The 23,797-nt window shown below is 44.0% G+C and overlaps 1 protein-coding gene across 3 annotated transcripts; it reads left to right on the top strand.

Moving 5' to 3' along the window:
* RHOA (ras homolog family member A) lies at window positions 1-22,824 on the top strand. Of its 3 annotated transcripts, XM_058031746.1 has the most exons (7): window positions 31-94; window positions 1,113-1,199; window positions 7,145-7,274; window positions 16,818-16,975; window positions 19,647-19,767; window positions 21,009-21,139; window positions 21,563-22,824. In XM_058031746.1, the coding sequence occupies exons 4-7, from the start codon at window positions 16,820-16,822 to the stop codon at window positions 21,734-21,736; spliced, it is 582 nt and encodes a 193-aa protein (XP_057887729.1). In that variant the 5' UTR covers window positions 31-94; window positions 1,113-1,199; window positions 7,145-7,274; window positions 16,818-16,819; the 3' UTR covers window positions 21,737-22,824. The 3 variants fall into 3 exon arrangements, with proteins under 3 accessions (XP_057887728.1, XP_057887730.1, XP_057887729.1); XM_058031745.1 differs by lacking the exon at window positions 1,113-1,199 and having other exon boundaries at window positions 1-94; XM_058031747.1 differs by lacking the exons at window positions 1,113-1,199; window positions 7,145-7,274 and having other exon boundaries at window positions 1-94.
* The last annotated feature ends 973 nt before the right edge of the window (window positions 22,825-23,797 follow it).

The raw sequence follows: 23,797 nt of genomic DNA, 5'->3' as shown, positions 1-23,797 counted from the left end.
CCCGCCCCGCCCCGCCCGTTTCCGCCGCCGCCGCCGCTCGCGCTCGGGCCTGTGGAGCAGGAGGCGGCGGGAGCCGGACCAGCGCAGGCCGCAGGTACCGGGGGGCTCTCGGCCGACCGGAGGGCGCGGGGGGGAGCGGATCGCCGGTTTCTCTTCTCCCTTCCCCCCTTCCCGCCGCCGTCGCCGGGTGGGGCCCGCCCGCCCCCGCCGGGAGTCCGCGGCCTGCGGGCGGGGGCGGCCGGGCCCGGCCGGGCCTCTCGCCGCCACCGCCGCGCACAAAAGGGGAGGGCTGGCTGGGGTGGTCTCTCCGCGAGTTCCCGGGGCCGGTAACGGGGCCTTTTCCGGGCCGCGGGAGCGGGGGAGGGGAGGAAGGGGCGCGGCCCCGGGGCTCTCCCGCGGGAGCCGCCCGCGCCCCGCCCGGGCCCCGGTACCGCCGCCCGGCCGTGGGCGGCGCGCAGGGAGGCGGCGGCGGCGCTGCCCCGGCCCCGCGGGGTGACACGGGCGGCACCGGGGCTGCCCCGGTGAGTGGCGGCGTTGTGTGACGTCACCCGCGGCGGGCCGCGCCCCGGGGGTCGCAGGCGGGGGTCGCGCCGGGGCCCCCGCGGCACACGGGGCCGGGCCCGGGTCCCTGCGGAAGGGCTGCCGGGATCCGTGCGCCGCTGAACTTTTATCTTGGGGAGGAATCGGCCTTTGGAGCGAAACTGGAAAGTTTGGGCGGTGTTTTTCGGTGGGGCGGCTGCACAGGCCGGGAAACGCCGGGGGTGGTTTGACACGGCCGGAGCCCCCAGGGCCTCACCTGGCTGAGGACTGCCCGGTGTTCAACGAAATCTGCACAAAGCTTTTCTGCCAGGAAACCCACTCCTTCGAGGGCGAGAGGAACCTCGAGACCGCTGTTTGGGTTTTAAAAATAAAACCTAAAAACTTCTCCCAGAGGTCTGGGGAGTTAGTTACTGCAGATCCTCAGGATGAAGTATTGTTCCCAGTCCAATGGTACCACATCTGCTTTGGTATCCCTTTAAGAGGTGTCTGGAACGGGCGTTTGTTTGTTTTTATTTGCTGCCTCATATCCAGCTTTTGTTTCTCTCCTGGTACAGTTCACCTGTTTGTTGCAGGGAACCCTTGAGGAGTGGTGGTTCCCACCCACCCTTTCTCTGTGTGATACAGTATTTGGACAAAATCAAACACTAAGCCCTCCATAGGTAATGTTAAGTTTGTTGTTGCCTTTTCCTCCCTCTCCAGAGCTTAGCCTAAGTGTCAATTCTGCCATCTGTGTGACTTTGAAATGGTGAACTTCTCCAAGAAGCAGACTTCTGTTGATCTTCTTTTTATCTCAGAGATCTCAAAAGTTAATTTTATGTGCCCTAAATGTTGTTTGTGACTCAAAGATTAAGTTCTCTGATGGCTTTATTTGGGGATTTTTTTCCCAGTATGGAAATATTAAGTCTTTCCCTCCCTGAAAAGACTGTTTGTGAAAATATTTGCTTGCTGTTTAAAGCTTTTCTGATAGATGTGTGCTTTCTCCCTGCCCTCTTCTGGTCTTATCCAGGTCTCCACACAGCCACACAGCACTGGCATTTCTCATTCAAATATTGAGTCTAATTCTGGCACTGATTTGGACCAAGGCTGCATGTTTAAAAAAAGAAAAACCTTAGCCTTATTTCCCTTTAATTAGTTCACTGGAATGTTTAACAGCATATTCAGCATAAATGTTTGACATAAATTTGAGTGATTTGTACAATCACCCGTAAATTTGGGTGCTTTGTATCATTTAACACTAGAATACATGGATTTTTCCAAACTAATTTTTCAAGACATGAATGCAGTGTCACACCAGGGGCAGAATGAATCCAGGCCCTGGCCGAGTGCCACAGCAGCCAAGCGCCAGAGGCGGGGAGTTCTCCGAGCCAGGAATTGACAGTAAAAACATCCTAAATGATCTTAACTGCCACCAGGATGTAGGGCTGGGGATGGCTCTTCAGATAAGCAAATTCCAAATTGAAAACCTTTTGGAGGGGTCTTGGGAGTACCATAATCTTTCCTCATTTTTCTGACAGTAACTCTTGGGTTTTCTGGTTTTTTACACTTAATCTTTTTCTCTCAATTTATTTAAGTTGCCCAGAACCCTGTGGGCTCTTCTTCACACCATGTCTGTGGTCTGCTCTGTGCTAGATATTTCTGACCTTGGCTACCTTTTCATTAGCCCAGTGTACCTTCTCAGTTTCTCTAACATTTTATTCCCTGCTGCTGTGGCATCTTCAGGTTCTTTCCAATTCTCCACTCAGCCACCATCTTTTACCTTTAATACTAAATCTCATCTCTCTCTTGTTCTGCTCTGTTGCCTTACAGAGTGTCTTTAAATGCAGTTTGAACTGTGGAGGAGAAGTGCAATTGAGTGAGTTTGAGGAAGTGAGCATGTTGATAAAGTACAGCAAGTGTGCCCTTGAAATTTTAATTTAATCCCTGATGAGATTGTCCTAGTAAAACACATAATAAGGGTGAAACTCTATAATAGAGAACAGTGCAATGCAAAATAAATGTGCCAAATGACAGCTGACCTTCATTCCATTCCCAGGGTACAGCTATGCACCTGCACACACCTGAGTGCATGATGAAAATCCTCTGCTCCTTGCCTTTTGGTATAGTTCCTCTCCTGCTATAAATAGTGGGTAGCTAAATAGAAAGAGGTAGTTGCTTATTACTTTTTGGTAAATCTCAAAAATAAGCAAAAATATCCCAAAATACTGCCTGTGGTACACTGGTTAAGTTACTACTACTTTTACACTCCTGTTTGGTGTCTGGTGCCTTCTGGTCTTGGTGGGATCTGTTACCACTCATTCTGAACAGTGAATAAAGTAACAAAGGCTAATTGGAATTGGTAGAGTGACACTGCCCTGTCCCTCCTCTCTTCTGTCCTTTTCCTATCACCATATTTTCATTTGGAAAGGACATTTGAGATTATAAAAGTTGAATTAAAATATCTATAGACCACCTTTTAATTAAGATATTTGCCATCCACACAACTAACAGCCAGTCCTTCTAAGTGAGTCAGCTAATTAAACTAATCAGAAGAAGGTTTGCTGTCTTTCTGTGACCACCTTTCATGACCAAGGTCCCTTGTAAAACAAACAGATGGAGAGTCACAAGTATACCCAGTAAAATTGGGCAGTACACCAAATATGAGGTTTTGCTTTCCTCAGGCTCTGACAGTTGTGGGTTTTCTGCTTGCTTTTTTATTGTTGTTTTTTAATCAGAAACAGAGCTCAATTCAGTCTCTCTGCTCAGTTAATTAGCAGTGTTTTGCAACCATAAATAGTTCTGTCTCACCTGGCCTGAACTGTCACATTTGGAGCAGGTTGCTAGTGTGGATGTGTACAAAGGGATTCCTCCTCCTCATCTTCACAGTTTTAAGGAAGATTGTCTTTGCATGTGTCAGTGATTTGAAAGAACTAGCAGCTGTCCAAGTACCAGTTATCTCTGCTTGCATTCTTTGCTAGCATTTCATTTTTCTTATATTTTACACCTGGAGATTCTTTACTCTTCACCTCCCGTTTGCTCTGTTGAAACTGTGTGAAGTGAGAAGGCTGTCTCAGAGTGGGATCTTGACTGGGTGCTGACCAAGTGAATTGGCTCATTTTTTGAACCTCAGTCCAAGAGCTGTTTGGAAAGGCTGGGTTCCATGTAAACCACAGCAGAACTAGGCTTCTGCGCTTGAAATTGGAAATGTTGTTGGGAGGATTTTAAATTATACTGTGGAATGTTGACAGATGAGAATGAGCATGCAGTTTGGGATAAAGAAAGTATTAGAAATAAGAATACAGCCTTCAGAAAGTTTAAGTCATGAAGTTGACCAGAAAAGTAAATAAGAACCTGAAGTCTGGCAAGTCAAATGAAAAATACAAGGATACAAGGACCTGTCAGAGAGACTCTGAGAAACAACATACTAAAAAAAAAAAATTTCCAAGTTCATCAGAAACAAGAAAGGTTCAGGATTCTGGAGGGCCGATAGATGGAAAAGTGAAAGAAATATTTGATGATGAAGCCATGAGTAGGAAGATGACTTATTCCTGTTTCCTGTGGAGGAGTCCAGGAGTCCAAAGAGTTCCCTGTGCCAGATATTCTCGTTATGGAGAACAGGACTCATTGGAAGATCTGTCTCTGCTTGAATTGTCAGCAAAGTAATTTATAGAGCAAAGTAATAAATACAGTTACAAGATGCCAAGACCAGATGGTGCTTGCCCAAGGGTTCCAAAGGAAACTCAGGCCTGAAATGACCGAATTACTAATTACACTGTGTAACTTCTCAATACCTTGAAGCCACAGAAATATAGGAGGATTTATGTGGTAGCAGTTCTTAAAGATAGTTCAGCAGGATATCACAATTCAGTGCCTTTTTAAAAAGTAGAAAACAAAAAAAAAAAAGCTAACCAGATGGACCAACAACTTAAGAGTAGCAGAAAGCCAGTTGGCTTTTGCAAAGGAAATGGTGCAGCTCATAGCTGCTGGAGGTTTGTAATTACTTGAGAAGCACAAAGAAGGGAAGTTTGGGAGAAGAGAAGAAGAGGGATCTGTGTTACATCTCTACTGTTCAGCATATGCATAAATGATCTGGTGAGAAAGGTGTTGAGGATGAAGGGAGGAAAAGACCAATGCTGATTAGGAAGAATTGCAGCTTGTCCTTCTCTCACTGAATTACAGGCAGCAAAATGCCAAATGAAATTTGTTCCAGATAAATACAAAGCAGGGGGATAGTCTTAATTTGTTTATGCACTGATGGGTTGAAAGTTAATTATTGTCACTTAGAAGGAAGAGCTTGCCATAATTCTGTGAAAATGGAAGTTTAGTGTTCAACAGTGATCATATGAGTTTGTATGAGGGGCTTTGGGAAAGGAATATAAAAAGGAAGACAGGAATAGCATCATGGCTCTTAGTCCTCAACACACTGATTACAGTGGGGTGCCACAGAGAAAGATGTGCTTTGAGATACACTGCAACTGGAAAAGCAAAGATGAGGCTGGAAATAGTGATCAGAGATAAGGAATGGATTCCATACAAGGGATGCTTAAAAAGATTTGAACTCCTCAGCTTGGCAAAGACATGACCAAGCAGTCTGGTCTAGATCAAACCTGAGGTGCCTCTCCCTCAGTCTGCACTGAGGCCACAGAGTGCTTTGAATGACAGTGATTTACACGGCTCCAGAACCAAACAGGTGGAATGACAGCAGAAAACACTGTCAAATGTTGGGCTGTTGGGCATAAAGAATAAAAATAAATAATTACCCCCAAGCTGTCTACTGAGAAAATACACTTGTGGTGGTATCAGTGCATTTGCTCCTTTTACTCTGACATACCTGCAGTGTCAGGCAGTGGTGTTTGATCTGAACCAGTGCAGTTTCAACAGATGTCTTGTGGTGGGAGAAGAGGAGGAAGGAGCACAGCTGAGTGTCAGTTGTGGGTGCAAGTGGCTGTCTGGAGAAGTTAGTGTTAGTTTTTCTTGTCCATATGTGCTTTGCTGCCAGCACCTGAAGACAGAGCCACCACACCCAAGCAGAAGCCTGCCTTGCTCAGCATGAGGTGCCCCACATCCCATCTGACATGCAGCAGGTGTCTGGGAGGAGAGGACAACAAGAAAAAACTGGCTGAAATGCAAAGCTTTTTGCAGATTACACAGGCATGGAAATCCACAGATCTACTATAATTACCTCAATATTAAGCCCTAATCTCATTTTGTGCAGAGTAATCTTGGGACTCGGTATTGCATAAGAGAAGTGCTCTCGTAAGTCGTGCCTGCAGATAGCAAAGATGGAGTCAGTGGGGGCAAATGAGCAAGAATGTTCCATGGGGGGAGCAAGGACAGCAACAGCAGCCACAGATCCTGAGGACAGAATCCTTCTTTCTGCCCCCAAAATCCAAACTTTGCCTTCAGCCTTGGAGAGGGACTTGTCATGGTAGAGGAAGGCAAGGGAGAAATGCTCGAATTAGTCTTCTTCCCTGGGTTCTGAAATGGTGTTGATTTACCAATTATGTACCAGTAGGGAGGTGAACAGTATAGGGGTGAACTTTGCAGGCAGTTGTCAGGAGCACCCTGCTAAGTTTGTTGTTAACAAAACAGGATGCATGTTGACAATGTTAAGACAGAGTTTTGCTTGCACATATTGCTGGTTTAGTTTTTAAAAAAAATGACTTAAACGTGCTTTAAAAAGGTCTTTCAGGAACCTTCTTTTGCAGTGTTTTTCTCCTTCCAAGTGTTGAATGTGAATTAAATAACCTGGCTTGGAAAGGAAATGAAGGCATCTGTTTTGTTCACACTTAAAAAAAAGTGCAAGAAAGCCCTACAGATGAAATAAGAGAAAAGTAGTAACTGACCATAGAAAATAGAAAACAGAAGCTCAAAATTGTAGAAAGTAACTGGGAGGAAAAAGGAGCTCAAATAACCATGAAATTATGGATCTAAAAAGTAGAAATGTGGTGAGGCCTTGCCATGTGTCCTGCTGGGAGGCCTGCCTGCCTTTGCTTTCAAGCTGGCTCATCCCATTTGCTCTTGTCCTTGTTTCAGGCCCCAGCTTTGCTCACTGCTCTTTAGGGTCTGAGAGAAGCATCCAGTTGTTTTCTTCTGTGGCTGTGTCTCTTCCAGACTGTCCTTTTCCCAGTCCTGCTGTAGTTGTTCCTCATATGGTCACTGCTGTGTAGTTTAATCATCCGTGTGCCCTGCTCTGAGTCATTTCCAGTTCATTTATAGCCTTTTGACATGGGAGGATCACAGCTGCACACATCAGAAGATGCAGTCATGCGATGGATTCCGACAGCATCTTAATGGTTTCTGGTTTGTTCCTTTTCTCCTAGTTCTTAATACTGGAATCTTTAAAATTGTGGCACTTTGGAGTATTGAGCTTTTATTTTAAAGGAATTAACTATATAACCTTTGAATGCTGTCCCTGAGTGGCAGTGGTCAGCTCCCAGTCCATCATTTTGTATAGAAAGTTGAGTCTGGTTTTTGCATTGCATATCACTTCACATTTCTCTCTTTCAAATTTTATTGCCAAGGCACAGAGCCTGTTAAAGTTCTGAAATCCATCACAGTTAACCCTTGCCTTTATTGACATCACCAGTACATTTTGTTGTATAGCTATTTTTCTTCGCTTTTTCAGGTCATTTATGAACGTTGAGCTGTGCAGGTTCCACGGGTGTTTTTCTGAGAGCGCTGAGCATTTCCTTCTGCCTGGTTTCCTATCTTTTGGCACTTATTTATCTATACACAGAGAACTTCCGTGTAATCAGGTATTCTGATTATCTCATTAAGTTTAAAAGAAAAACGTTGAATGATATTGCACTCCTAATCTGACCAGATTTGGTAATTGACACCTGTTTTGATGTATATCTTAGCTCTGAAGATCTCTGGCCTGAAAATTGAGGGGGGCAATGTAATTTTTTTTCCAGAAAGCTCTTTACATACTGCAGCAGTTTGAGTTTGAAAGAATGCTAATGTGCAGTAATAATAAAGACAACTAGGACAATCTTAATGATTGTAATCCCATCGGATTTAAGACATCAATCCCAGGTACAATAATGGAATAAGTAACAAAGTGTTCAGGAAAGAATTAAGGCAGTGTCACTCAGCCTGGACTGGGGGAAATAGAAACAAGAGGTGTTAATTGTTTTAGTTCGGTTCTTAAGTACAAATGTTCATCTTTACCTTCAGTTAGTACTTGACAGTAATTACATGTCGTTTTCAGTGAGAAAAGAATCCAGAACAAAATCAATATGGTTCATATTAAATTTAGTAGAAAGGCAAGTGGAGGCTCAAGTGAGTCTGTGTGTAGTGACAGCATGAAGGAGTTGGACTCTTGGGCTGTGCTTTTGAGTGGTCACCAGGAAGAAATGCAAAATGCCAGTAATGGGAAATTTGCAGAGGCTGAAGAAGTGAGGAAGTGACTTCATCATAATGCAGAAAATGTAGTTGGCTGCTGGAGCGAGGAGCATGGTGTATGGCATTCTCTGTTACTGCTATTTTAAAGTCAAGATGATCTGCACTTGAATTAATGCACGGGGTGAAATGTGCTGGGGAATGACCAAGCAGTGGCTTGTTTGCACTTGAAACGCATCTCAGGGCGTGGTTCTCTGATACTGAGTGAATTTAAGGCTCCTCTCCTGGAGCTGGGCTGCAGCAGCCCTGGGGCGTTTGGAGCTGGGATGGATAATGTGGGATGGTGACACCTCTACCACTTTGTTACTCCTTATAGCAGGAATAGACAGGCACTCCTGTCAAAGGTGTAAAGGTAATTAAAAAAACCCAGAAAACAAAAAACAACCAGCTCATTGCTAGGGTGCTGCAGTCTGGAAAGGCTGTTATGTGAGCAGCAGGAAGATGGTGAGCGGAGGCAAATTGTTCACTCCCTTTCCATTTCGGAATTAAGAGGCAGTAAAGAAACTAATAGGGACAATCTTGAATTTGAAGGAAGTGGCTTTAGACAATGTGTAATTAAATTGTGGGAACTCCCTCCACAGGATGTTTTGTGTGCTGGAAGTTTACATGGGTTCAAAGGGAGTCTGGACAAGCTCATGGAGGAGAAATCTGTTTGAGGTTACCAAATTCATGGGAACCACATCTGACCCAAGAAGCTCCTGAGCTGAAGGCTGGAGAACATGCAGGGAGAAGCTTCTTGTTCATTTTTCCTCTTCTTTAGTGCAAGAATCCAGTGCTGAGTTTATCTGAAATGCCAGGCACTGAGGTGGAGAGCCCCAACTCCTAAGTCCATGTCCCCATTTCCATGTGTGTAGACCTGCAGTAACAGATGGTCTGTGAGTCTCTAGGTGTAAGTTTAGGTGCAGAAACAAGTTGGTCCAGTGGTCAGTGTCCATGTTGGAGGTGCTTGTGGGACACAGTGCTGGGTGTAGAGGGTTGCCCAGGTCATGATTTGGGTATTTTCACAGAAGATAGTTTGTGTGTTCCTGGGAGCACTTGGCAGTGCTGAGGCTCGTTCCTGTAAAGCACGGGCAGGTGCTCTGTACAGGGAAGGAGAGCAAAGCAAAATGTTTTCAAGCAAATTTATTAGAATCCAAAACAATTTTCTTCTCTGAGAGGAGGATGAATTGTGGAAGATGAATTGTTGTCACACAGGATTTTTCCTGAAGAGGAAGGCAAGGGCAAAGGCTGTAATTTGATAGGATGAATCCTACTTTGAGGCTTCACATGATATCTCAGATTAGACGTGCTGTGTCCGCATGACACTCAGCACGGATCTAGTGCTGACAGCTGATTCAGGTTTCCTCCCAAACATTGCACTGGCAGCTTTATACTGCATGAGGAACCTCCTGCCCCATCACAGCCATTGCAGAGGCAGCATGAACAGCACTCTGTGTCCTTAACGAAGATTCACTGTATGCCCCTGCCTGTAAAACACCTGTTGTGTACTTTTGGATAACTCTTAATGACTGTATAAAATTAATCAGTCATTAAGGGTTCACTGGGGCTGGCAACCAGTGTTGCTAAGACCTAATGCAGTTAAGCTGACCCTGTTCCCAGTTGTGGTGATGTAGTACAAAGAGGCTTGAGCTGGTTATTTGTGGAGTTAGCTGAGACCTGGGGAGGTTTATTAGCTGGGGCTGAGCACAGCTATGCTGCTCTGGATTTAAAGCTGCCTCTGGAAATGTACAGCTCTATTTGCAAGACCTTTTTTCCAAGCTAGTAAAACATGCCAGACTTGAGCCTGGTTGATGTAGGCTGAATGAACTGTTATCAGAAAGCTGAACACTCAGCTTGCCTTGTCCAAAGACCTTCCCCAAGGACCTGTGTTTAGTGTTTAATCCTGTTGGATACTATGCTGACCTTCTGTGTCAGTTTTTCAATTGTACTTCAGTCTTACAACAGAAAAATTCTATTTCTGTGTGGGTTGAATTTCTTGTGCAATATCAGTAGCCTGCCCTATGCTTTGCCACCTTTGGAACTTTTTTCAAATGTTAGATTTCATATGTAACCCTCCCCAAAAGCCCCAGCAGATCTCTTTTTCTCACCAACTGCTCCCACATAGTGCTGTAGTTAGAAATAGGTCTATTTTGCAGTACTGTCAAACTGCTTTATGTACTGGCTGCAGTAAGGAATATAATTATAGCTATTTCTCAAAGGTCTTGTTAGCAACACTTTAAATAATGTGGCTTTTTGGTTTATGAGTGGAGGTGTCCACAGGCAGACTTGCACAGAATTAAGAAAATCTCAACCATTATAATGAAATGTATTGACCATATTCATGTTTTTAGTGTTTTGATTCTGGTGGCTTGGAATTGAACTGAGGTTCCATCCCAGTAATGCTTGGTTTCAGGTTGTTCATGGTGTCAGAAGAGCAGATCACTCTGAGCTCAGTGTGTCTGGCTGTACAGATCAGTTCAGACAGTAAATAAGTGGTCACTTGCTGCATGTTTTGGGGTATGTACATCTTCCAGGATCTTTTAGGAACCCTGGAACAGAAACATGGTTTCTATCTGACTCCTTTATGTGACTGAGTCATGTTTTTCCATATTTTTTTTCTTACTTTTATTTCAGTCCCAAGGCTGTTGATTTCCCAGTTTGCAGCTTCTCTAAGAGGTGAATTTGGGTCACAGTTTCTTTTACTTCACAACTATTGCTATGGAAGAGCAGAGCCATCCTGTGTTGGTTATGTGGGGAAAAGTGGCAAGATAGCACACATAGGCTTACATAGGCTGAAGGAAGCTGATTTAAGGTAGCAGGATTAGTATTTCAGCAGCAAGCTGCAGTATTTCTGGTATTTGTTTATATGTGCTTTCACTAATGAGAAGTGAGCAGCAAAAAAGGATTATAGAATGTATAGTTGCTGGCATTCTCCATTGGGACTTTAGTGGAGGAGGAGATTGAGACTCTTGCCTGCTGTTGGAGATGTGGGAATCCTGGATTGTGCTCTAGAGGAGTGGTTACATCCTTCTGCTCTTTCCTCCTGGCCTGTTTGTCTGACCCCTTCCCTGGTCATAGTCTTTGGGCCACTTCACCCACTCAGATGCTCTGTGTTCAGTCTCTTTCTTCACTGTACACAGCTGCTGTAAAATCAGGCCTGTTTGCTTTGGGGCTGATCTACTTTGGGCTCCAAACTGCTTTGCCAGTTCTCAGTGTTAATGCCCAACCTTGCTAAATGGCCAGAAGAAAACTGAGAAAAGCCTGCTCACCCCCTCTTGATCCCTGGAGTCTTTGAGGAAAACTCTTCATTCCTCCACCTCAGACTTGAACAAAAGTGAGAATATTTTAGGAGTGAATGTGGGCACTGAGGCAGAAGCAGCTGAGGGCTGGGGCAGAGTCAGTTCTCCCCTGTGGTAGGTAGAGGGCAGGGCCTCACTGGTCAGGGTGGGAGACACTTGAGCAGGGTTTCTTCTTCTGGTCCCTCAGCCCAGCTCTTGTTCCTCCTGCTGCCCAGGGCAGGGCTGACTGAATGAAGGGAAGCACAGCAAGTGAGAAGAGTGCCAGGCTGTGATTCACTCAGCAGCAAACTGCTTCAGTACTGTGTAGAGGAGTCAGCAGCAAGGCAGTCTTTCTCAGATTTCAAAACCTTTGCCTTCCAACATTTTGGTTTTAAGAACTTCAGCAAGATTAAGTGGGAAAGAATTTAAAGGATGTTCTCCCCCCATCCCCTGCAGCATCCTTACTGCAAGCTGAACTGCTTCTGAACTGCATCTGCTGAGTTCTTGCTGACGTGCAATAATCCAGAATTATGTTTTTACAAAATTCTGTATTATGCCAAGGGTCTGCCTGTATAGCATAGCAGGCAACATAAAGTTACTAGTAGTTAATTGGTAATTGAAATTAAATATAGTTGTGGTACCTATGTGATGGTAAAGGGCTGTTTCTTCCATCAGTTACTTTCTCCAGGATGAGATCCAGAGTGAGACAGACAAACCTGGCATGTTTGTTGTCAGCCTATCCAACTTCAGAATGTCAGCAGTGTCCACAGTCCTCACTCATGCTGTGTGGCCCTGGGACCTGCCAGAGAGGTGGCACTAGAAAAGTTGTTCCTTGGAAAAACAAATAGCATGCTGAAGAGGCAAATTCCCTTGCAGTAAAGAGTAATACTTGGGGGGAGTGTGTTTAAAACATGTAAAAAATATTTTCCCCATTTCTAATTCTTCTGGAGTATTTGGTGGATTCCCTTAACAAGCAGGGCTTTATGCTGCAGGAGTCTTGGAGCCTCACTGCACTTAGAAACAGCAGCCTCCTGTAACAAGGATATTAGTGTGGCAACTCTGCAAACAGGAGCTCCTTGTGTTGTAACCTCCTGTGATGTTAGTGGGATTGAGCAAATGATGTCTAAAGCTCCTGTAATACCTGTGAAAGACACTGGCTGAGGCTGGGGAAATGTCATAATTGAATCTCTTCCATTCAGATGAGTCACTTGAGTCATGTTGTGAGAGTTTCCACTTTGAATCTAGCAGCCTAGCTGGTTTTGAGAATCCTGTAAATGCAAAGGAAGAGGGGAGAGTGGTTTATTTAAGGGTAGGAAAAATTGCAGATCTCTTGCCTTGCTGCAGAAGACAGCACAGATTCTCCTAGAAGATCACTGCAGCCATTCTGCTACACTAATTGGGTTAAATTATTTCTTGCTCAATGTTGTGTGTGCATCATCAGTGATGCAGTTCCAGCAGCTTTCTGGGTTTATTGGACTCTCCCTGCTCTGTGTGTTGTGTAAAAGGATGAATGTACTTTCATTCAGTTACAGGAGGCAGTAGTAGCTGTTTGTTACAGCCTCTCAGGTAGCTCATGGAGGTTTTTTAGCACTGGTGAAAAGCTGTGCTGCAGCAAATAGTAAATTGTGTGTAATGTGCATCTTAAATGAAACTCTTCAGGCCAACAAAGAGCTTTGATTCTCACATACTGCTGGTAGAAATTTGATGTATTTCCATGTTTCAGAATACTTGATGAAGAAAAGCAGAGCATGTCAGAGTGCAGCAGAAAGACCCAGCTGCTGTGAATGCTGTTAGTGTTGTCTTGCTACATGCACCACTAAGATGCAGCTCCATTCCAACAATCCATTTTTTTCTCTATTGTGCTACCAAGATGTTGTTTTTCTGAATCTTTGCCAGACATGACAACCCCTTACAGCTGTCCACTGGAAAGGAGTGTATTTATTTTAGCTAAAAATAACTAGCTGAAATATGCTGATCTGTACACTGAATCCTCTAAATTAGGAAATTCAAGGAATTCCTAAATTAGAAAGTGTTGGATGAGGCTTTGAGCAGCCTGGTCTGGTGAAAGCTGTCCCTGCCTGTGTCAGGGGTTGGAATTATATGATCTTGGAGGTTCCTTCCAGCCCAAACCTTCTGTGGTTCATTGATAGTGATAAGTAGAAAGAAGTGGTTGTGATGTTTGGTGACTTCCTTCCGAGGTGAGTGGAGGTGATCAGAGCTGACATCCTGAGGTGTTTATATCTACCCAGCATTTATAATCTGGGCTGCTTCTGAAAATTGGAGATTTTTAGTGGTGATCTTTGCCTCCTGAATTGAATTTTATACAACACACTTGTTCTAGAAGGAATTGTTTTGTGGTAATGCTGTGGAAGGTGAAACTAAAGTAAAAAATACAAGGATGCCATAGGTCACCAAAAATGATAATGTGGTTGAGGCTTTATGAGATGGTCCAGAAGGATCCTCTAGAAGCTGATGCTGAGGGAATTTTAATTCCCTGGATTTTGAATGTACTAGATGGAGGGAACTGAGGGCAGGTTTGATCTGTCCTGGTGATGGTCCTGCACAGAACTGTGAGCTGGAGAGCCTCATGGGGCAGGTGCTGAGCAGTGGGAAGGAAGTGGTTGAGCTCACATTGCTGAAGGGCGTCTTGGGTCCAAATGATATCAGCACATCTCAGGAAGCATTCAGGCAGAGAGTTTTATGGTAGGATTTTCTCAGGAAAAACAAAGGAGATAAATTAAAGCTCCTGAAATAGTTTTGATAAATATATATCCATAAATTTTCCAAGCTTTTTTGGGGAAGGATTTTTAGAAAGATCTACATTAAATAATGGGTTTGTGGGAGTTTTTTTACACAATTGTAGTTTCCTTGTAGACCTTAGGCATAGGTATGTAGCAGGCCAAAACATAAAATTTAACTGGGAAGGAATACTTAAAAAATAATGTGAGTGAAAGTATTTAGAAGAAGATAGAGTTGATGTGATAATCCATTGAAAAATACAGTTATCTGTAGGTGATGCCAAAAGGTCCCCTACCCTGGATGATCCTGCAGGGAACTCAAGGCGTCCCAGGCCAGGCCCAGCCACCAGCCCAGAAGGGAGAAGGAGGGAGGGTGGCAGGGAAGGACAGGTTTTGTCAGCCACCCACTGTGTCTCCAGGGTGGTTTCATCAGTGGCCTGGATAATTATCTGGGGATCACTGCTATTAAACTTGCATCCAACAGACCGTGGTTAAACTGGAGGACAGGGCTAGAACCTGAAGGCAGAATAAACAATCAGTCACTGTAAGGATAAATAAAAGTGTGGCAGTGGATACTCAGCTGTGTGAAGAGAGAACTATTCACTATAGAGACATCTGAATGAAAAAAAGTCTGGGAGCTATCAGGAATTAAAAGCTGACTGTATCAACAGTGTTGTCTTCAGGGGAGAGCAAGAAGAAAGAGAAAGACACATAATTCCAGATTGGTGTTTAAGCAGGGTATCCCAGAAGATCAATGAAATTATTCCTTCAGCTCTGGGCACTCTTCACAGAGCCCTAGGAGAAATACTGGATTCAGCTTTTGGGCTCCACACTTGGGTACATTTGTGCCAGTTGGACTCTGCCCAGAAGGGAGCAATGGGAAAGCCTAGGAAATATGATTTACAGAGGAGGCTTGAATAAACTGGCATTGTTTTGCCTGAAGAGAAGACTAAATGAAGGCATGTATTCTCAGCTGCACTGGGGAAAGGGAATAATCAATTTCCTTATGGCCACAAAAACCAGCATAAACAGTAATGGGCTTATATTACATCAAAGAAGGGCAGGGGTACTCACTGAGGGACATTTTCTCTTTGTAAATATTGTGGAGCACATGAGTAGATTGCTTCAGAGGTTTTGTAGGACTTGAAGGGCAGATTAGCCAAAACTGACATTAAATAAAAGTTACAAGTAGTTGATCTTGAGTTGGTACAGACAACAGATAATTTCCAGTTCTGTAAAATTCAAATACTACCATTGCTAGAAAGGATTCCAAAGCATCTCAAACAATGGAAGGAAAACTTTTATAAGGCTTGGATCATTTAAAACCTTCCACAAATGTAAAAATTGCCCCAAGTCCCTAAAGTAAATAACTTTAACTTGTGTACATATATGTTTGCAAGGTGAAAGAAACTCACTTTAGACTTGGATTTGGATCACTTGAGCAGTGGTGTCTGACAGGGCTGTCCTTGACCCCTGCTGCTTGGTGGGTTGAAATGGTACCTGGAACATTCTCTGTACCTGGAGCAGAAGTACAGAATCTCTCAGTAATATCCAATGCTTCTTCACCACCTAACAGTACCAAAGTTTGCTTTTAGATGGTAGTTTTACCTTTTTACTTCATTTCATGAGGCAAAAGAAGAGGTGAAAAGGATAAAAAGTTTTTGCTGTGTCCTCTAAATCTCTCCTGTGCTTCTTTGAGGCCTTCTCCCCTTGCCAGCAGCCATGATCATCCTCATAGATCTTTGTTCTGGGTTTGTCATGGCAAAAGTGACCTCACAGGGTGCTCCCTCTGTGCTGTTTTGGTCGTGCAGCCATAGGCATTGTGGTGGGGTTGCCGTTTGCTCCATTTCCAGGAAGCTTCATGGGATGACTAAGCGGCTTCCCCTGGAGTGCCTTTGTGTTCTGGAGAGGAAAGTCCTCCTGGCTCTGTCCTCAGTGCACTCTGCTGCAGGCAGGTCACTCCCTGAATCCCTGGCTTGTCACAAATAAACACCTGGAGGAAAGAGAGAGCAGGCACATACATAGTGCTGCTTTTGTTTGCTTTGCCAGATCCAAAACAACCATCTCCTTTGGCCCCACCCTGACTCCAGGCTTGCCTTAGAGCTTTCCAGGCTCTTGTACTGGCTTTTTGAGGCCAGGTTTGCTCATGAGCAGGACATGGATTTGTGTGGTCCTGATACAGACCAATCAATTAATCATTGATCATTTCATTGCACAGCAGAGATCTGCATGGAGTATCACAGGGGTCTCCACTTCTGAGTACCCCCTTCTCTCAGTGCCAGCTGACAGCAGGCTGTTAACCTGGGAGCAGGTTAATATCCAGGAAAGGGGGTTGAGGAGTGAAATGTGTCCTGCCAAAATCCTTTGCAGAGTGGTGATTGTAATCTGAGGAACTGGTTACCTTGAGATCCTTCTGTTGGTGCTCTGAGGTGGCAGCAGGTGCTCCTCAGTGCAGCTGACTGGCACTTTGTGGTTAACACAGCTCAGTGTGATAAGAAAATGTTACTGCCCTTCAGTTGCAGCATCCTGTATATGATTACCTGGAATCCACTTCTGAGAGGGTACCCTGGGACAGTGCTGCTCACACACTCACTGTCTCTGGGTGCTGCCATCTCAGCCTTTAGGACAGATCAATAAATGCTAAACCAGGCCCATCTCTTCTCCTGTCTATTATTCTTGCATTAGTGGGCTCACTGGTGTGTTTGTAAGTGCTGGGGAATGTTTTTTCTTAAAAGAATGGGAATCTGAACTTACTCAAGTCCAGATTTGTCTGTCTCTCTAACAGTCATGTATAACCAATTTAAAAGGTCTTATTAATTGAAGACTTGGTGTTTATTAATTATTAGCATCTCGGTTAAAAGCTGTACCAGTTGAATTAACAAGTCATTGTTTTGTTTTTCAGCTATGGCAGCCATTCGAAAAAAGCTGGTTATAGTGGGAGATGGTGCCTGTGGAAAGACCTGTCTGCTGATTGTATTTAGCAAAGACCAGTTCCCTGAAGTGTATGTTCCCACTGTCTTTGAAAATTACGTAGCAGATATTGAAGTGGATGGAAAGCAGGTATGTGAACCCTTCCCTAAGAGCCAGAATGAACTGGTGTTTGTTCAGAATAGCATGGACATCTCCACACTTACTTCATTTTTAAAAATATATTTACAATATAAGCACTAGCCACATATTAAGGATGTTCCTGTGGAAAAAAATACTGGCCTTGCTAGAACGTGCTCATATCCAGTGTCTGTCTAACAAGGTGCTTCCAGCTGTACACAAGCTGAGGTTCTAAAAGCCATGCAATCAGTGTGAGGAGAATGCTGCAGCAGGTGGGAGGGGATGGAGCAATGCAAAGATGCTGAGGGCACTGGGGCTCCTGGCCTTTGGAACAGAGTCCCTGTTTTAATAAGGACCTGATATTGTAATTACAAAGACTAATTCCTTGAGAGGATTTTTTTAATACCTACTCCTGGCAACATCCAGCATCATTCTGAGAACAGATGACAGACAGGTTGATAAGGGGGTTGATTTTTGTAGTGTACATCAGCATCACCTGTCCTGGTTGTCTGAAGGACCACAATTCTTAGCACCCAAGTGTAGCCACAGCTCACTGAGCTTCATCTTCAGCTTGTACTTCAGTAAACTAATTATTAAAATATTTCATTTTAGTTTTAAATATTTTGAAAATCAGATTTTAATTGGGGGAACCTCTGGAGTCCTTTTGTTAGGCAGACATGTCACACACCTGCTCCAGGGGCAGCTGTAGGTGCTGATCTCTGGGTAGGTTGCCTTCTGCACTTCTGTCAGCAGGGTGCTGGGTGATGTGCAAAATTGTCACTTTCCAGGCTGCTCCAGAAGCACACAAAGCAGGAGCTTTGCACCTTGAAAGCTCAGCTGTTGCCAAACCCTGTCAGGCAGGCACAGCCTGTGTCTGTTTGGGTGCTGTGAGCACACAGAGCTGACTCTGCCATGGGACTGCAGCTCAGGCAGGTGCCAGCTCTTGGTGCTGCTGGTGCTGAGCTCCCCTGTTTTGTCCCCAAGGGACATTGCCTTGGCTCTGGCCTCAGCTACAGCCAGGACATTTTTCAGTCCATTCCAGTTCAGATGCAGTGACTGTCAATCCTGACTGGAGAAAAAGAAGTTTTTGAGCTAGTTTTGGACTTTATGTTAAATTTAATTTCCTGGTGTTGCAGGGATGGGTTATTTATAGATTTAGTCATGATAGCTCTTGCTACTTGAGTTTAAAAAGAGCTTTCCTCTCCCATAATGTGAATCAGTAAAATAAAATTTACTTTTAGACTAATATTAGGACATGTTTTTTCCCTAAGTGACAGGTTCTACAGTTTCTATATTGTATTTTAGACTCTAAGGACTATTGTTTGAAATATGTATGATATCCATTTCTCTGTCTCATCACCAAGTCTAACTTCCTCATTCCTTTCTGCCTGAATCTCTGCATCTCTGAATGAGAGAACAGGGAGTCATGCCCTATCAGCTAGATGCAGCCAGTAGCTAAAGGAAAATAGCATCAGCAGCTTGAGCAGTATCAGCTGATTTTATTTTTGTAACTAGAGGATATATTTTACCTAAGCTCTTGGTCTTCAAGGAATTTGATGACAAAAGTTTGTAGGAGAGCTTAAACCTCTTCTGTTTGACAGCCACTTACCTCTGTCTTCCTAGAAAAGCATTCCCAGAAATGTCCAGAAGTCATATGAAGACAAAGAGGTGATGGTAGGAGATGTGGTGTTTTAGGAGCTGATTCCAGCATCATAGACATCACTTTAAAAATATCAACATTTGCCCCAGAATTCACATTTGCAGCTGCAGAGGTGACTCTGAGAGGAGGAGTATTTCTGACTGAAATACAGAAGATTATTTTTGTATATGTGTGCACTCAAGGCTTTGTCTCTTCACAGTTCAAACAGACATGCAGGCTCACATTTGGGTCCCAGTTCTGCCCATCTGTCTTTATCTGAGCTTCTGTGGACCTTTTTCATGGAATTTTTGAATGCAAGAGTTTAAAGAAGGCACCCAGTCCATTGTGAAGGCAGACACATCAGAGAATCTGAAGCAAGAGTATATGTACCTAAAGAGCTTGATTATAGTTTTTAAAGTTCTTTGCTTTAAATGTTGGCTAGTCCTTCTACAGTTTTAAACAATCCTGTTGGGGTGTTCTCACCTAGCTCCAGCAAAAGTAGAAAAATTGAGAACATTAAGTACTTTACTTCTTAGTAACAAGAAACTTTACACACAAATCAGTTTTGTTAAATTTGTGCACAAATAAGTACGATCTTGACATTTCTTAGTCACTAAATGTTCCAGCTGTAAACCCATTGAAAATGTGCATAATCCTAAAAAGCATATACTTAGTCCACTTTCACTGAAAACTGGTATTTCTGGGATGGTTGTCAGAGAGCTCCCAGCCCTTTGAAGCTGATTCCCTTCAATTCTTTTGTCTTGCTTTCCTGCTGGTAGCTTTTATGGTCATAGGTATAAAGAAAATACTCATAAGCCTTTTAGTGGTCATAGGTATAAAGAAAATACTCATAAGCAGCAATAAGTTGGTTTTTGGAGTTACAGAATGTAAAATGCCTAATAGTTCTCCTTGCAAAGGAGAACTTGCAGTCTCCTCCTTTTGAGTGGTATTGACTGAAATATTTTATTCACTCCTGTTGTGTTCCTGGCTTCTGAATCAGAACTTTGCTGGTGATCTGACTAACCCCTTATCTTAACTTTGCAGGTTGAGTTGGCTTTGTGGGATACAGCAGGACAGGAAGACTACGATCGACTTAGACCGCTTTCTTATCCAGATACTGATGTTATACTTATGTGTTTTTCAATTGATAGTCCTGATAGTTTAGGTAAGTAGATCTCTAACTGAATCAGAACCACTTCTCTATATCAATATATTCCCCTTGGAAGTTGCACTGTAGAATGCATTTTCCCTTGGGGGGTTTTCCTAGTTTCAGAATTGCTGCTGCTTTGAGCTTGTAGTTTTCAGACATTAGGGAATTCTGCAGCAACACTGAGAGCTGCAGCAGCTCTGTTTGCCCAGATTGTAACAATTCTCTTCCCTCTCCTCCCTTCCTGCTCACCACCACCAGTGTCTGGGTGCCAGGGTCCCTAGGAGCAGTGAACTGCCAGGCAGCTTTTCAGGTGTGCAGCATCTAGAGGCCAGCACACCTGAGCACTCCAGGTGCAGCTGCAGAATTGGTATTTTGGCTGTAGTGCAAAAACTGTCTTCAAAACCCTTGTTTAAGTTGTTCCTTCAAGCAAGAAAATATGCCATATTACATAATAGTGAATGTCTCTTCAAAAGCTGAATGGAATTTCATGAAGATAAAAAGTGGTTATGCAGCCTGCAGGTACATCCACTGGTGAATCTCAAATGTCTAAGAGCTTATGAAAGCACAGCCAGATGTTTTAGGCTGCTCAGCACTTCCTGCTGTACAGAACTTGTGAAGGTTTTGCTTTCAAAAGCCCCCAAGTCCTCCTTTCACAAAAAAACGAAAGTCACGTAGCGATGTGAGGAGGAGGTTGCTTGTATATGAGAACAAATTCATTTGCTGCATGTAGGGAGAAATGGCAGATTGAAAATTACTTACCCTAAGCCTTTGTTTCTGTGTGTGTGTAATTAGTGTGTTGAACAGCTCTGCTGCAGTAAGGGGAGAACTGAGAGGGGTTGTTTTGTGTTGCTTTAGGAAAAGAAGTGAGGTTAAAACTTAGGCTTCATTATTGTGCCCACCTCTAGTTTCTGGAGATAAATAAAATGTTTCACTTGAAGCAAAATATTCCATAACTTTCCAGTCCAGAAATCTGCATGCTGTTCTTTAAAGTCTCTTGTGCTAACCCTTGTCAGGTAGCTGCTGAGAGAAGCCAAAATGTTACATGTCCTTCAGCCTTCAAATTACCACACACAGGCTTGTCTTTTTTGGTAACACCAGAACAGCTCTATTTGCTTCCTTATGAAGAGCAGAAAAAAGGGCATCAGTGTGGATTATCAAGTTACAGTGACTCAAGCAGCGTGTAAAAGCTTTAGAATAAAACTCTCCCCAGAAGTGGGATTTTTTTTTACAGTCATGCCTCAATTTATTTTCTTCAGAAAACATCCCAGAGAAGTGGACCCCGGAGGTGAAGCATTTCTGCCCCAACGTGCCTATCATCTTGGTAGGAAACAAGAAGGACCTGAGGAATGACGAGCACACAAGACGAGAGCTGGCCAAAATGAAGCAGGCAGGTTCCTTCCAGAGCCTTACAATAAATGGTGTATTACACAGAAGTGTGTGGTGGTTGCAGCAGAGCATTAAACAGGCACCCACAGCTGGCTGCTGGTCTCTGTGGGCTGTCTGATCAACACCTGTATACAAAGACTGAGACATTGATTTGGGGATTTGCTCATAGGCTTTTTTACAGTGGTGGCAAAGAATTGCATAAATGCTTCATCAGAAATAGGCAGTCACTTGCTCGTTTTAATAAGGCTTGCAGCTTTCAAGCTCAGAGGTATCAGAAAACTGATCGTGTCCTCTGGCATTGGATTTTTAACTCACCAGTGTGCTTAATCCAGAAATTCTTTGCATTTGTTGGGAAGCTGAGTGGGAAGGGGAGGAGCAGTGTGGCTTTGGGCTGTCCTCACCTGCTGCTTTTGTGCTGTTGCAGGAGCCTGTGAAACCCGAGGAGGGCCGGGACATGGCAAACCGCATTGGTGCATTCGGGTACATGGAGTGTTCGGCAAAGACCAAAGACGGTGTCAGGGAGGTGTTTGAAATGGCCACTAGAGCTGCTTTGCAAGCCCGGCGTGGCAAGAAAAAGTCCGGGTGCCTTCTCTTATAAAGCGTGGCCAGAGGAAGATGGCCAAAGCAGCACCCTGCACTTGAGTAATTTTGAAGTGCTGTTTATTAATCTTAGTGTATGATTACTGGCCTTTTTCATTATCTATAATTTACTTAAGAGATTTAAAAATCGAGTCATCTTGCTACCAGTATTTAGAAGCCAACCATGATTTTTATAACAATCTGCATCAAATTCATCTGTGCACCCAAGGTTAACCTCAACATTCCTCTAACAAACCTTTTCTGCACTCACAGGATATGCCAGGCGCTAATTGAAGACAATTCTCTATCTTCTTTCTTGTCTCTATAAAGAGAAAAAGCTGTCAGCACAGAGGATTGGTCTGTAACTACTTTATAACTAACGTCCTATTCTAATTGAGTACAACCGTTACATGGCTGTATGGAATCAAGAGTAGCTTCAGTGCTATCACATTTAGGAAGATCTGATTTTCATGGCTTGGTGTAAAACATTAATTTGAAAATGTGATCACTCTGAAATGACCAAGTCCCATTCAGCTAAGGAAAAGTGAGGGTTCTGTGGTTTCATGTTAGTTACCTTTTAGTTACTGTGTAATTAGTGCCAGTTTAAATGTATGTTACCAAAAATAAATCTATTTACCCCAGCTTAGATGTAGTATTTTTTGTATAATTGGATTTCCTAATACTGTTACTTGTAACCTCTGCGTTAAGGTGTTCTGGGTTTTTTAAGAAACTGTATTTGAAAATAAAGTCCGGTGGAAAGCAGCTGATCCTCTTCCCCTGTTCATTTGTAAGAGTCTGACCCATTTGAATGATACGAGTGGTCTGCACACCCAGGAGGAGTTTTTTCCATAACGTGCTGTAGGGATGAGAAAAGACAGCCTGCTCACACTCAAAGCTTCTGAACTGTTCAGTTGCCTTAAATTCATTGCTGGACCCAGTTTCAAAACTTAAAAAAAAAAGAAACTTTTTGTGTAAGTTTGGTTACCATGTAGTGATCAGACTCCTAACCTGTGAACTTCTTGCTGTTCTGCAGCCAACTAAACTCTTTCTGTATTTTCATTTTTCCAAGAACTAATAGAATAAAGGCAGTTTTCTAAGCTCCCTGTATCCTGGTGTCTGTATTCCTCACTCTGGGTTTTTGTCCCAGCATCTGACAGCCTGAATTAGAAATAGCATTTTTGATAAAGCTGAGAGAGAATTCACTGAGCAGTTGCAAGTGCTTTAATACTTATTTTTATTTCCCAGCAAGGGACACCCATCTGCTGCTTGTGGTGCTTTCCAAACACTGCAGCAGAGCCGAGTTGCAGTATCTCACCTGGCCCCCACAGGGAGCAGCAAAGCTTCCCAGGAGCTTTTGATACCAAAAGATGAGAGTGCATCTCTTGAGTTGGGTTTGTCAGTCCTGAGCATGGGACTAGAGGAGCAGGAGGAGGCTGTGCAGGAGGAAGGGAGGAGCAGGTGCAGTGTTGCTGTGGGAGCATGTGATGGTTTGCAGCAGCTGGGCTGCACTGGAGCAGTGGCAGAGGTTGCATGAGGCACGGTGTTTGCCATGGCATTGCATGAGGGAGACCTTCAAGCCCTGCAGCATGGGCTGGGCTCACGGTGTGGGCCCTGTGCTGCACCCATGCTGGAGAGAGGATTGTGCTGCTCCTGGGGAGGAAAGGCCAGGGAACAGCAGTGGGCATCTCTGTGCTCACACTGGTATGAACAGCAGCTGCTGCTGAGCTGAGAGCCTCCTTGCTGGGCTGGGTAGGAGGGAGTCCATGTTTGAGCACCTGGCTGCATCCCTTAATGGCACACAAAACACCTGTGTCACTTTTTTTTTTCTTTTTTTGATCAATTCCTGATTGCTTTTCCTGCAGCAAAGGAGAAGCAGACCCAGCCGTAGCAATGCCCTGTACCTCTGGTCCTTGTCTTCCTCTTCAGCCACAGACACCCAGAGTGAATTGTCTGAAAGCCCCAGTGTCTCACCCACCCCACCCTTCCCTCCTTCCTCTCCTGGGTGTTTGTCCTCCCCCTGCAGGGTGACTGGGTTGAACAGAGCAGGAAGTTCTCAGCTGTGGCCGTGGGGCTGCCAGGG

The sequence above is a fragment of the Melospiza georgiana genome, chromosome 11, assembly GCF_028018845.1.
Source record: "Melospiza georgiana isolate bMelGeo1 chromosome 11, bMelGeo1.pri, whole genome shotgun sequence".
Classification (NCBI taxonomy): domain Eukaryota; kingdom Metazoa; phylum Chordata; class Aves; order Passeriformes; family Passerellidae; genus Melospiza; species Melospiza georgiana.
The sequence above is the reverse complement of the archived record's forward strand: the minus strand, read 5'-3'. Positions and strand labels throughout refer to the sequence as shown.